At 36.8% G+C, this 14579-nt stretch overlaps 3 protein-coding genes across 5 annotated transcripts; 1 reads left to right on the forward strand and 2 right to left on the reverse strand.

Moving 5' to 3' along the window:
* Positions 1-327: 327 nt before the first annotated feature.
* LOC114521488 (thioredoxin domain-containing protein 9-like) lies at positions 328-1108 on the forward strand. Its single transcript, XM_028541956.1, has one exon. The coding sequence runs from the start codon at positions 345-347 to the stop codon at positions 1014-1016; it is 672 nt and encodes a 223-aa protein (XP_028397757.1). The 5' UTR covers positions 328-344; the 3' UTR covers positions 1017-1108.
* Positions 1109-1251: 143 nt separating this feature from the next.
* Positions 1252-7245, reverse strand: LOC114521583 (lysosomal Pro-X carboxypeptidase-like). 2 transcript variants are annotated; one of them, XM_028542066.1, is made up of 14 exons: positions 6886-7245; positions 6237-6374; positions 6039-6140; positions 5867-5941; positions 5525-5582; positions 5221-5269; positions 4903-4957; positions 4473-4575; positions 3858-3974; positions 3618-3673; positions 3205-3369; positions 3013-3078; positions 2575-2696; positions 1252-1932 (listed from the first exon to the last, which is right to left on the reverse strand). In XM_028542066.1, exons 1-14 carry the CDS (start codon positions 7069-7071, stop codon positions 1707-1709), a joined length of 1518 nt encoding a protein of 505 aa, XP_028397867.1. In that variant the 5' UTR covers positions 7072-7245; the 3' UTR covers positions 1252-1706. The 2 variants fall into 2 exon arrangements, with proteins under 2 accessions (XP_028397867.1, XP_028397868.1); XM_028542067.1 differs by lacking the exon at positions 6886-7245 and adding an exon at positions 6503-6563.
* A 168-nt stretch (positions 7246-7413) lies between these two features.
* LOC114521592 lies at positions 7414-13876 on the reverse strand. Of its 2 annotated transcripts, XM_028542076.1 has the most exons (10): positions 13787-13876; positions 12001-12124; positions 11769-11828; positions 11207-11470; positions 10773-10936; positions 10395-10568; positions 9837-10083; positions 9475-9632; positions 7874-9004; positions 7414-7649 (listed from the first exon to the last, which is right to left on the reverse strand). In XM_028542076.1, the coding sequence occupies exons 2-10, from the start codon at positions 12119-12121 to the stop codon at positions 7617-7619; spliced, it is 2352 nt and encodes a 783-aa protein (XP_028397877.1). In that variant the 5' UTR covers positions 12122-12124; positions 13787-13876; the 3' UTR covers positions 7414-7616. The 2 variants fall into 2 exon arrangements, with proteins under 2 accessions (XP_028397877.1, XP_028397879.1); XM_028542078.1 differs by lacking the exon at positions 13787-13876 and having other exon boundaries at positions 12001-12994.
* Positions 13877-14579: the final 703 nt, after the last annotated feature.

Below are 14579 nucleotides of genomic sequence, written 5' to 3' on the forward strand. Positions count from 1 at the left end.
AGTGACTGACGGAAGTAGACACAAACATTACCTCGCTCCCCCCTCCCTAGCAAACTCCAGTGCCTCCTCTCCTCACAACAAACAACGAAGGATTTACTGGTAGTATAGTTCAAATGCTGTTGCTTATATCGAACTATTTGAAACATTAAGGTAATTTATTATACGTACAATACTACACAAAATTTTCAGGTTTTTGTTTCGTGAGAAGTTCAAGGCCCCGTCCACACGATGCCGGAAAATTTGAAAACGTCTCCTTAAACTTCTCCACCCTCCCGGCCCATGAAGACATTTTGTCGCTAGGTGACAGAACAATGCGAGTGATTTTGTATTTCGACAGTTTCAAAATGGCTGCTCAAGGCAACATTGAATCTCTGATAGAACAAAAAGTTTTAGAAGCTGCAAGCATTGTAGAAGAGCAGATAGATTCAGAATTAAACCGGCTTGAAAACCTAAAAGAAGACGACATCGATGTAGTTCGAGAAAGACGTCTTCAACAGCTTAAAAAGCAACAAGTGTTAAAACAAGAACTCCGAAGAAAAGGTCATGGTGAATACAGGGAAATTGCCGATGAAAAAGATTTCTTCGCTGTTTGTAAAGAAAGTGATAAGGTGATCTGTCATTTTTATCGCGAAAGTACATGGAGGTGCAAAATTGTAGATAAACATCTTACTACGCTGGCTCCTAAGCATATCGAGGCAAAATTTATAAAAATTGATGCTGAAAAGAGTCCGTTTCTTGTGAAGCGTCTTCGAGTTGTGGTTTTGCCGACAATTGCCCTTATTAAAGATTCAAAAACTGTTGATTTTATTGTTGGCTTCGATGATCTTGGAGGCAGTGACGATTTTCCTTGTGAAATGTTAGAGTGGCGAATTGCTTGTGCTGGTGTGATTGACTATAATGGGGACATTAGTCAACCACCTGACCCAAAGAACAATCAAAACTCCACGAAGAAGTTATTTCAACAACAAAAAAAGATTATACGTGGTGGAGGTGACTCTGACGAAGATTCTGACTAGCTATTAAAATATGTACTTATATACATACAGTTATGCCTTATAACATTATTTATCTTAGTTCTCTTGATAAGCAATTTAAATAAATTTTTCAATGCTTCAGCTGGTATTATTTGATGTGTTCCAATATAACCAAGCCGGAGCAGTGTTTTAGCATCTTCTAATAACTTCACATCTTTTGATGTAAGCCTGGCAAGTGGCAACTCATCTTGCATGAATGTTGGACATTTTTTAAAAATGGTTGCACTTATCAAGATTCAAAAAACAAAAGATTGCATTTATTTGATGGGTGGCAAAAAGTGAGGATGTTTGAAGAGGATGTATTAATCTCTCATAGCCACTAATATAATGTAAAATTTGTTGATGTTTTACAACAAACAACCCTCAGTACCTCACTATAGAAAACTGCATACAATTGTTCTTTAGTGGTTTGGAAATTGCATGGTACCGTATCAGGCTTTATCAATGCTTCTTTCTACTTCTAATTTACTATCAAAAATTTTAAAAAGAAAAAACTCATTTCTACTATTAAAATTCTGCAGGTCAACTGCAATTTAAAAGATTTTGCCCATGTAATTACAATAAAATGAACCTCATCGGTAGTCAAATTTAAAGCTACAAATTTTACCTAATCTTGTTACCCAAGTAATTTAAATTCTACCTTTAATAATTGGAGGGAGGAATATATATCAACTATGCTCTAACAATTGTATTGGATTTTGTTTTCTTCCACTGTACAATCCATTTTTTCATATATTTCTTCTCTAGGTTCCTGGCATCAATCACAGACTGAGGATCATCCTTATTTTTGTGACGTAAATCAAGATGATGAGCACCACCTTTAATCATAACAGCAACTAATGATTCTGAGATACTTTTAGTCACTCCTCCACCAGACCAAGGATCTAGATCACCGTTGCTGTAATAAAATAAAGAAGCCAATTCATGCTAGACTTTATCATTCTACCAAACTTTTTCTGCAAACGCAGATAGAGTGTAAGCAGTACAATCTCATACTTTATAATAGTGAACAGCTCCGCAGTGGCCGAAACACTCTGGTGGCCGCAATGTTTCAGTCAACATGGAAAAAAATCCTCTTTTGCCTCATGAATATCCTGGATCTAGTTACTAAATTATGCATTTTTATTCACAACGTTCAACACTGAACTTTCCATAACTACAAGTCTACACCTTCATAAAAAGCAGGGTGATACGTGACTATCTGGGGGTGGGGAGGTGGTGTAACATCCACGTTTCACGGACTAACATGCGTCGCTAGAGTAGTACTTTGAAAGAAATGTGCCGAAAAAAGGCCCGAAAGACCAGTGAGAAAACATGTCTGAATATCGAAAACAACTAAGCAAGTTCACCAAAATTATACCTAAACTTTTTACCTACACTCGTGAGGAGATAGCGACCAACTTCGCTTTAACCAAACACATTCCCAAAACCTGGGTTGCAGCAACCCATATCTCCCCGCACAGTGAGAAGTAATTAGTCTTATAAAGACCATGCTCAAAATAGCAGTTATCCATTTTTTAGGTTTGAAAATCATTTGTACCTGAAAACAATATTACTGTGGGACGAGATCTTCCTTCCACCATATTGTACTTCAGCCCAAAATTGTCTTGGCATCACACCCCACCACTGGTCGCATCCTTTGGCATAAGCTGAAAAATCCCACTACAAAACACGGTATACTAATTATTCTAGGACTTTTTAACCTCTAAGGAGAACATTTACGTAGGCGGCATTTGCATCTAAGCCACCGCTACTGACAATTATTACGTTTTACAACATTTCGAAACTAAAATTTTTTACTTTTCATAAGATAAGGCCTTTGCTTGCTGTGATGTTGTATTTCATGAGGCAGTTCATTCCTCCGGTTTGTACTCCTTTTTATAAACATTGTTCGACAGATATTCTTTCCATCCATAGACCATAGATTGTGTACAATATATTAACTTTAATTAAAATAGAATGCAGAAAATTTTCTTACTTTGAAAGGATAAAACATGTCGTCTTTTCCATCAGCACAAAGTGGCATAACCATCTCAGTACAAGCCTTGAAATAGGAATCATAATTATAGACAAAAGAACGAGAAATGCAGGAAAAACAACTAGAGCTAAAATTTTTTAAATAAAGAATGCCCTATTTTGGGAAAAAACAAAGAGATGAATTAATACATACTTGAAAACTCCATCCTTTATCTCCCAAATCTTTAGTAGCTTGTTGTTCAATATCAAAACACTTGGCGCCACCGGTGTAATTGTAGTAAACAGAAACAGCATCGAACACTGCTTTTAGTAATGCGTCCCCCGTGAGTTTATCATCTGTTAGTTTTTTGCAAACAGCCTAAGTACATAGAACAATTAAATAGACTATTGTAGCTATACTAGATTGTAAAGAATAAACTGTAAGTTTATTTTATCTAAAATAGATGCATAATTTCTCAATATGATTATGCATGCTTAGTTAAGACGTCAGTGCGTGTCTTGTGTCAACTCTGTCGTTGCAATCTCCGACGTTGAATATGGTTTTTACCATATGTGGTAAATGTGGTTTTTAAATTTAATATAATGTCTTAATGATGACAGAGTTACCTTAATAGGCCAAGCTGGAAGTGGTTCAAGGAAGGAGGCTGGGTATGGATAGTTAACTATAATAGAAATAAAACGTAATGGATAATTTGTTGTACTTGTAAACCCTAACTCATCCCACATTTAGAGATACAATTTTTCCATATGATATAAGTAAGCCGATGTTTATAAGACATAAATCGACTATCACCTGGGTGTGTGCATATACCTGACATATTAATTCTTCAGTTAATAATAGCTTACCCATGGCTAAGTTCACCCACGTCTCGCTCAACCAATCACGAAATTTATAAACATCCTTCTGGGTTTTTAATGGTTTGCACAAGTTAAAAATATCGCTCAACTTTTCTCTACCGGAGCCTGAAAAAGAGAAAACGTATAAACCTTGCGTGGTCTAATTTGGAATATTACCCCTATTTTAAAACATACGACTAGGTCCTAACAATAAATACACGCTGCTCTCCTTGATAATTCTGCCACAAAAACGTCCGGATCCTGAGAGCCTCGCTTTCGCAAAACAAACCAGGAAATGCAAACATTCACATTTTACTGCAGCATATTTATACATGTAATTCAGCAACAAAGGTTGACACATTTTATAAACCCAAAACTTGGTAAACATTGAAAGAGTAAGGAATGACTAACTTAACTTTATATACTTAAATACCTAAATGAAGAAAATGACTTGCAAGCGCGTATGAGTGTGACCATGGATGGGGGATAAATGTAGATTTCACGTCACCACTCAATGCATCCTTATATGCGGGTCAATACAATTGAAAGAGAATAGCAATTTCGAACAGCAGCAAAGAGAGCAAAAACTAGATAATTTTGTAGATTGAAATATCGAAAGCTTACTTGATTCACCATCATCAAAAACGATACTCCAAGATTTCTTAATCAAGTTAAAACATGTTTCACCCTCTCTTGCAAAATCATCCGAAACAATTTTATAAAAAGTCTAAAAAAAGTTATTATTGAACATGACTTACAGCCGTAGAACTTTGTGGTGCTACGATATAAAATGTTTTCATCCTTAATTCAGTGGCATGCGATCGTTTCTAATGCTTACTCGTCAAGAGTTTTTAACCGAACATATATAGAGGGATTTATATAGAAAACTAAAAAAATAGAACATACACTGCAACACAATTTATTACTCTGTTCTATATATGCAACACATGCAGTTTATCAGATGTGACCCGTATACCGACCTTCACAAATTCCTCAATATGGCAATGCGCAACAATAGCTAGTTTATAACAATGCGAGTCAATTGTTGCCATACCTCACAAGGAGTGATATTCTGGAACTGAAGAATTGGAGCTGATGACGCAATTGCACTGGAAAGTGAAACATGCATTTGAAGTTATAAGACGAAGATATATATGTTTGACACTAGCAAGCAAGATCTCGCCTTAGGTTGAACAGTATTCGTATCATTTACAAATCAAAAGCAGTTATACATCCCGGCGCGAATTTCCGATATAGAAAACAGCGGTTATTTAGCCGCCTCGCCTCGTACAGTTAATTTCGTCAGTTGACTTCGTAGGACTAAAAGTCTGAACCTGTGTCCACACAAAAAAGATCTTTAATTTTTACGAACCCAGCTATGACATTTGGAAATTTCATCCTAAACCAAGCAGCCAACATGCCTGTTAAAAAACGAATATATTATGGGGAGCTGTGACTGTGTCGTACAGTATTTTTCCACGAAGCAAAGTCTGCATGCGACTTTTCTATATTAATAAAACATGAAGTTCCCTGACCTTGGCTTGGGTTCACGTGCGCAATAACGCAATATTTAGCCTTTAGGCACATGCCTAACTGTAGAAACTTTCATTTCTTGCAAAAGGACGAGACTCTCTCCCCACTCACCCCTTGACCCCAGAAATGCTAGAATACATTACCTCCATATGATCCACCTAACGCAATTACAGGACTTTTCTTTGTACCATCACGTGTTTTCTAAAAACGGATATACATATAGATATTTATAATCATGTGAAAACCATGCCATAAATACTGTACAGCTAATGCTTTCCTTTGTTTGACAATTCATGTCATTTATTTGCTACACAAAATTTTTTTGATATTTGTACCCATTAAAACCGTATTACATGTAACATCTTTAGGGAGCCCCAAAATGTAGCTCTATGCAACCGGCCCCTGGTCTTCTGGTCAATCCTTGCCTGAATTGTTTGTAAATTTGTAATGCTGTAATTCCAATGTGTTTAGGTTGTTTAGATTACCTTGATATGCTGTATCATTGTGGCAAAGTCAGCAAGGGCCTGTTCTGATGACAAGAATCCCAAATGACTGGGACTCTATAGAAACCAAATGCATTATTAGCAACCTTGAAAGTGATAATCAAATAATTTGGTTCTAAATACCAAATTGGATAAAAGACAAAAACTGCTTTACCTTGTATGATGTATCACCAAATGGAAGTGACTCCCCATAGAATCTGTGTTCACCAAAAACTAACATTGCATTAAATTCCTCAGCAATATCCCACATGAAACCCTAAATGAGAGTGACTTCTCTAAACTCTTGTTTTCTACCCTAACTTCAACTCTATATAAGGTCTATTCTAGTGAAATGAATACATAATATACTTACTGTATTATTACAAAACCATGTGATATCCCCTTCATTGCCACAATAAAATAATATTGGTCCTCCTGGTTCCCAGTATTTATCACTTACAAGATATCTTTGCTTAAATGTTTCTTTTCTCTCATAACTAAAGTGGTCCAGCTGCAAAATTAACAAATCTATGAGTGCTCATGCAATATTCTTGGTAATGAGATGAACCCCATTTTTTTGGCTTGTCATGCACCCACTCAGATATACCCTACTTATTATTACAGTATTTTATGGTCTACCTAGGTCAATCATGACACAAACTTTACTCATTAGTGAAATAGTGAACCCAGTCAAGTGATAAGGTGTGCAGAGATTGGGAGCCTGGAAACCAAAGCACTGGATATGTCTGGAAGCACCCATATGGTTAATCATGGTTTTAAAATCACAAATCAATTATCTATGACAAATATGACAAATGATAACAATATTAGAGTAAAATGAAATTACACTGCGTCTATTTCAGTGTAAACTTCAATCAAAATTGAAAGTTTTTTCGGGTTCACTAATTCAAAGGCAATATACTTAGAAATTAGAATATTAAATTTAGTTTAGACACTTCCATAAGCTCGTGACAAGCCATTTCCTGGCAAATTTATTCTATTCAACATAAATAATGGCTGACCTTTTGATCAAAATACTTGGTTTCATATGTACAATATTTACATTCTGATTTCTTCGCGGTCCGGCTTGTCGTCGATACGGGCTGTCGAGGGAAATGAGCTTTGGGATTAAAATATCCAAATACTTCGTTTATAGATAAGGCAAGAAGGAATACACAACAAAAATATTGATAAGAAGCTGAACCCATGTCGTGAAAAGTGAAAAACAGGTACCAGCAGAACGCAATTTATTCCTGTTTGACAGAAACTGTACGCTCACAATCACAGTCACAGAACCACTGTGATTTTACCCATCCTCGGTCACCTGTTGCAATATTGTCATTTGTCATATGCACATCACGTGCGTGCGCCACTCTCTCAATCCTTTGTCAGGTGGTCATTGCATAGTAATCTGGGGATAGTAGGGAGTTTCAGTGTCGCATGCACAATGTCGTACGGGTATTTCCGCCTTCCCGTCAAAACTAGCACGTTCTACACCATTGTATTTTTTAAACACGATGGAAAATAGTCAAAATACTTAAACACTGGTTTATTTAATTTGTATTATCCCAACTTTATCGAATACGTTTTATATGATATAATATGAAAAAGAACTGTTCTCAAAAAGATTTAAAAAGATTGAAAAGTTTTACACAGTAGTCGTTCTTTGTACAATACCGCGCATCTAAAAATAACGAAACTAGCAAATATTGATACAAAATTAATTTCTCCTTCAAAGTACCATTGACTCTGTTTAAACGCCATTTTTCAAGTAATCGTCACAAGTCTAGAGAGGAAAAGAAAAATAATTATATAGTCTCGTTTTAAAACGTTGCTGCTATAAATGGGCAAGGAGCTGCGACACTACCCGGGAGGGGGAGGGGGGATATAAATTAATGTCTTATCTCTATTCTATGCGAATTAATAGATCATGCATGTGAACTACTGCCACATCCCATAGTAGTTAGAAGCTACAATAAAATAGACGTAAAAACTACGTTTTTTGCTTACCTTTGATTTAATAATACTTTCAACATCCTGCAACGAAAGCTCCACATATTTCACTATACGACCGGCAGAAAAATTATGCGAGCAATGTAGAAGGAAAACGAAGCGCTTTTCTGCATCATCAATTGCTGCTGTACAATCTTTTACAATGGTGTCGCATTGCGGTTTCAATTCTTCAATGGTTGCTAGAGGAAACTTTAGGGAACTGGCTATTGTCTTGCTGTCGTATTTTTTACACTTCAATTGTTGACACACTTCTTGCTTCTCCGAATCCTTCAAAATACACTTCTGAACACAATTCTTGATAACATCAATTACAGTCGGTAAAGGTATTTCAACCATTATCTCAATGTCACTCGCAGTCATTCCGCTGCAGAAATGCGAATAACATATCTGTGTCTTCTCGCTCTCCTTTACACTGCATATTCCACAAGATGGTATAATTTCCAAAACTTGATTCTCATTCAGTCCAACAAAGGTCGCAATTTGTTGTGTTGTTTTATAAAAGCAGTAAAAAAGACATGTACTTGCTTGGTTTTTGGGTGTAATCTTGGGTGGTGGACATCGTGTTAAGAAGTTAGAAACCATATCTTCACTTAGATCAGTTCTGTTAACATTTGCAACGATTTGAGATGGATTTACAAATCCCTTTTCTTTCTCCGAACAAACACGGTAAAGTAAATCTTCATTGTTTAGAAGACAGTTTCCATGCCAGCCTTTTTCTAAAGCTGTCGCCGTGATGATTTTCCCAAGGTCTTCTAGTGTTGTATGTAGCACAATCTTCATGTCAACACATGTCTGAGTGTTTAAATCATACATCGAACCTGCTTCATCATAAAGTACTTTGAGTGTATCTCGACCTGACTTGCAGTCATTTATTACAACTGCTATCGCGTGTTGTTTATCGGCTATACATCTGAACCATTTCTCAATTGTGTCTAACGCAATTATCAACTTTTCTTGCAAGTATAAGATGCCTGAGGTCGTTGCTGTGTTGATGTTTGCCAGAAAAGCTTCAATTGCGTTAACAGGGGAGGTGTCCGTAAAATTTGCTTCAGTTGTGAGGTTTTTAATTCCTTCCAACATGTCTAATATTGTTTCGTTTGTTAATAAATCTCGTGCTGGTTTCCAGGTCTGCATGAAAGTGAAGGGTCTATTTAGTGCCATAGAAGGAAAGTGGTAAAAGCATATTTATCTTTTTAGTATGTGATGTCTCACTACAAAAACACCGACAATAGTATATTGATGTATATCAGTACCGACTAAAATAACCAAAATGTATTTTTGAATCAATTGAATAACTCAGATTGGTGTCCAAAGTCCATAGTGAATTGAAGTAAAGGTTGATAACGCGAGAATCACATGCAGGAACTAGCTGCTGCAACTTATAGTACGTTAGTCGATCAATTTTTTATCAATGAATTTTGCCAGGTATTGAATAACAGTATAGCTCAGAATCAGATAAAGCCCGGTAAACGATATCTTATTATATTTTGCATGTTATACGCGACAATGTATGACTTATGTCTTCGAGCAAAATAACTGTTGAAAGGAGGACTTTCCGTAAATTATAGTTGTCTTGGAAATATAATTAACAACAATACCTGGTCATAAATATCCTGAAATAGTGGGTTAACCTCCGTAACGATGATTTTCTCAATTTCGTCTCTTGTACCAGTTACATTTAATGCTGTTTCTTGCATATCATCTGTTATCTTCTGGCAATCAGATATTTGCTTATAAACAGACCACACAGACAAAGCTAGAAAACAAGAGAATTTAACGTCTGTTAATTCACACTGGTCCACGTTTGTTGGATGCAATTCATTTCTGATGCCGGATGTTTTATAGCCTGCTGGCTTGCGATGTATATAGATTGGCAATTAAATCAGCTGACTCAAATGACTATTGCATGGTAAACTAGAAATGGACGTTCCTTCCATTGATGTTCGTAGTCACTTCGTACCTGTGTATAACCCATTTACCACTGGCCCAATTAATTTCGATACAAATGTTTGACTTTTGGCTGCTTGGTTAGACTTATGTACCGCTTTTGCAGCAGTTTTGATTTGAGCTTGAATCTGTTTGGTCGACAAGCCTTGAACATACGCGAATTTGTTGTGGATTCTTGGTTGATTAAGACCGTTTGGATTGGCGGCGGTTCGTTGGCCCACAAACTTGTTTTCAAAATCAACCTTCATCTCTTGATAAATCTACAATCATAACATAAGATGGGTCACTTACATGCAGAACTGACTCCAACTTTCAATAATATTCCTCAAGTTGTGCATGGCCAATTTTGACTCAAAGTTGCGTCTATTTTTGCAATCTGTTTTTACAAGTTGGCTCTTTCTTATATCCTATGGACTATAGGTTGCCTGATCTGCAGGGTGTATAATAGATTAGGCTTTTCGCTGAGTAACTATAGCTTTCTGCATGTGTAGCTAATATGCAGATCAAAATTATTAGCAAACATGCAGTAGTTCTGATAAAAAAAATCTTGGTGAGAATCTCTCACTCATACCTTATTAACGGCAAATCTTTCTTTCAGCGGTACATAAATTCCATAACCAATAGTCAATGCCAGGGAAAAAACAAAACGACCTGTACCATCCCACGTCCACTTATCAAAAATCCCTTGGATTGTTGGACTTGATACAATCTGATCCACTGTTGTCCTTTTGTCATTTACCATTGCCTGTGCGACGAAAGACATGCACAATTATTTCTACAAACGTTTGTATATATATATATATATATATATATATATATATATATATATATATATATCGTATATATATACGACGTCTAAAACACATTATAATAAAAACATTGATGACTAAAAAAATGGAAAAACATTAACATTTTAAAATTCTCTATAGATCTGCGATGAAAGACTCACCTGAATTGTAGATGACCTCTCTTGGAATTTGGCAGAAATCTGAACGTCCACGCTCTCAATCCCCTTTATGAATCTATCCACATTCCCATAGATTGTATTTATGTCATTCAGTATTCGTTCATTGTTAATGTTTGCAGATTTTCCGTCGACTTCATATTTGAAGGCTGAAAAAAACCGGATGATTGAGAAGGAACATGTTCAGTAAGAAAACGTTGAGAATTTCTGGTATACTGTACGTGGAACTTCGCTATAAGCCTACGCATAAGAATAAATAACAAAGGTCGTAGTAAATTGACGTCAATTATGATTTATGACTATAATAATTTATTGCATATTATTCAAGACGTGCGCGGTCGATCGGTCTGAAATGGTGACTGGTACTGTCATAATCAATTACAAAATATAGATTGTATTCCCATGCAATATTCATTTACCTCGCAATAATGAGGCGTCTATTTCATCTAACTGTTTCTTCATCTTCACTTTTTCTTGATCCACATAATTCTTATTATTTTCAGAACTTTGACAGAGAAAATCAGGACAAGGAGTCAAATAAAGACATCTTGGGTGTTTACATGGCTTAGGACGATAATCTTCACATCTTCGAATAGCATGGTATACGGTGACACCCATACTCGCACCATAACTGCTCCAAGATGCAAGTGTTAATCCTTTGCTGATGCCAGAGAATAGACCACCTAAATTGTAGAGTTTATTTGTTAATTTGCTGAGCGGTAGTAGCTCAAGTCTTTGCTCAAGGGTTCAGAAGTACTTTTAGTGCGCTCTTCTTCACACGGTGGAAAACAACCAGACCGGCGCTGTTGTACTTCAGTACGTACAGACAGCTACCTGGTATTTCAGGTTGGAATGGTGGTTCAATTGAATAACATTGAAGATGTACAGTTTTTAGGCTTTCTACAATGTATATATTTTAACAAAAGTCATTGCATTTGTAACTGTACTGTGAAATTGCGTCAGGCCTGTATCAATACTTACGTTTCTGTCTGCTATGAGGATTATGTAAGGCAAGTTTCCCTGTTTTTTGGGCTTGTATTTCTAGAAACAGAAATAACCAATAGTTAATATGAAGGTGTTTTGTCAACATGATCAACAAAAATTCAGACCATGTTTCTCATAAGACTTATCTTCGTGACATACATTAAGGTTGACGTACTTCTACTACGAAAAATGAATATTATATACAATATAGTCGACACCCGACACTGACCTTTATCTTTGTCCAGGCGAGGAGATTTAATTTCAATACCTCGGGCTGAACATGAGTCATAATAAAATAAAGCAACAAACGTCATGGCAAGTGCAAGTGATGTGGCCTGAAATTTTCCCATCTCCTATTAAAAAAGTATAAAATTGTAATTGGTGGGCTGTTTATTAATTATAGAAGAAATATTTTTAAAAGTTGTTGAATAATAATTCACTTTCAATATCGTTAACTGAAGACATTTAACGGGTAAAAACGCTGGTCGTAGCCGCAGGGACGCCGGACGATGCGAGACGGGGAAATATTTTCGTGAAAGGGTACAACTGTTGCTGCTTTCCTCCCTGTTCCGGCGTCTCTGTCGGTTGATGAAAACAAGAGCGAAAACTGATGTTGTGCAACTGCAGCATCCCACGAACATGGTTGTTATCATGCGATAATTATTATTTGCTATACATGGTGACTCTCTCAACATCACTGTAGCGTGACCATGAAGAAAAACATGTCTAAAACAACCATGGCTCTACAAATATTCTTCATCCAGAATTGAAATGTTCCTCCTACCAGGCAACTACAAATGCTGTGAAAACGCGCAAAACAAAGAGGATGTCCTTATTCCGTCATTTCCGTGTAAACACAACTAACACTACATTCACGACTCTCCTGTACCGTTTCAGTTAAAGTAATTATCGACATTGTGCCACGCTCTTGAACTCCTTGGAGGGGATGTGAAGCAAGAATTCTTATGGAAATACACACATGCACATATATGTAAATTATGCCGTATAGCAGCATACAATAGTGAGTTTGGGAAATACAACGGCAACGGCAACGTCCTTATCAACAATGGCATTAATCCTTTTAGAAAACAGAAAATGTTAATTACGTGGCCTTCAACGTTGCACACTGCCGTAGTTGCTGAAGCGGCATCGTGACTTACCAATTTCACGGTGCATGACAACGCGGCAACATGCAGTTAATGTGTTCGATGTTGTTTGGAGTGTTCGACCATATTTATAGATTTATAATAGTTAATAACTGTTTCAGAGAAAGAGGAAACTTGAAGGGGCAGTCCATTCTAACTCGTATTTTCTTTGAATACCACAATATTTGGTGAAAAATTTTGCTATTGCGGTTGCCGTTATCATTTCCCAAACTCACTAATGGTGACTTCGCTATACGAAGTATTGGAATAGCCTTTATCGTATTCAATAATGGGCTTATACCTCGAAATACACGTTTTTTACGGAATCATTATGCCATGTCACTTTCCCGCCGTGTTTAAAGAGGACTACAAAGCTTCATATTGTACCCGTTAGGCCCATCAGAACTGCGGTGACCCAACTAATTTTCGAGGCAAGCAAGAGTTCGCCTGTGCGTTTGCAAATGAAAATCAAGTCCTTTCCAAAGCTAGGCCTAGATCATTCCTACAAGCTTGTAGTGTAAACACAGATATAGTGACTTAGTGAATAGTTAACTCTCTACACTCGGATGTCAATTATCATTATGGCAGAGGCACGAGGTTGGGCACAGGCAACTTGGCCGTGCCAGTCGAACTGATCAATTTGAAGCGACTTGCGATGTAAGTCACCAACTTTAAAAATTTCCAATTTAAAAATATAGTTTTGTTCTACAGATTTACGTTTCTGTGTTGGCTCAGTGATTTGAATATTGAAATACAGATCAATAAAATACAGCGGTATCAATTTCCATTAACAAACGTTAACAAACGCCATCAATCTTTGCTAGCTAAATCACTGTGTTATCAGATCGCAGGTAGACAGCAGGCACATACCTTTAAGTGATTTTCTTCGACGATGAAATGTTGTAGTTAACTGCGCCAAGCTTGACGTTCTATTAGATAATGATCAATACTGACCATAGTCCATAGCTTCATTGACGTCACACGCCCCAAATACTGTAGTCATGTTAAGAGGGGAAATAAAGAAGTCGTGGGCATCCTCCTACAAAAACCAGAACCGGAAATCCCATTTCTTGCACCTTCTGACGCACTTAATTACATTGCAACTTTGGTATTATACACCTTCTGTCTATGGTTCTTACGATAATGAATGGAAGAAACGGATTGTTAGCATTCGGTTTAGCTTCTCACTCATGCCTGAGGCAAAATTTAAAAACTTGTGAGTTGCGTGAGGATCGAACTATGACCATCGACGATATTGACGTCAGCATGTGTGACAAACATGACGTAAAGCAATTGACGACAAATACCATTGTGACGCGAATTTATGATTTAAAATTTGAGACTTCTTGATATTCCGCGCTGGTGGCATGCTCAAATACAGAGCGCTCTTCGCCTCGTGTGCGGCGAGGATGTAATTAGAAATTGCCTTTACGCATGTGCGCATATTAGCTCAGTTCTGTCGTACTTGGAGATTCATTTGGTTTTTCTCATGCAGGTTTGATTACTGACAGTAGGCCTAAACCTCATCCCAAATGCTAGTCATGTGTTGGTCTTCATTTGCAAACAAACAAGGAATAAGGAATCCTTAATATAAATACGTTCTAATTTTCTATTGTCTATATCGATATGATGCGGCTCATAATCTTGAACGAAAAACTGAACA

Source organism: Dendronephthya gigantea, unplaced genomic scaffold (assembly GCF_004324835.1).
Source record: "Dendronephthya gigantea isolate DGI-Jeju-01 unplaced genomic scaffold, DenGig_1.0 000020F, whole genome shotgun sequence".
Classification (NCBI taxonomy): domain Eukaryota; kingdom Metazoa; phylum Cnidaria; class Anthozoa; order Malacalcyonacea; family Nephtheidae; genus Dendronephthya; species Dendronephthya gigantea.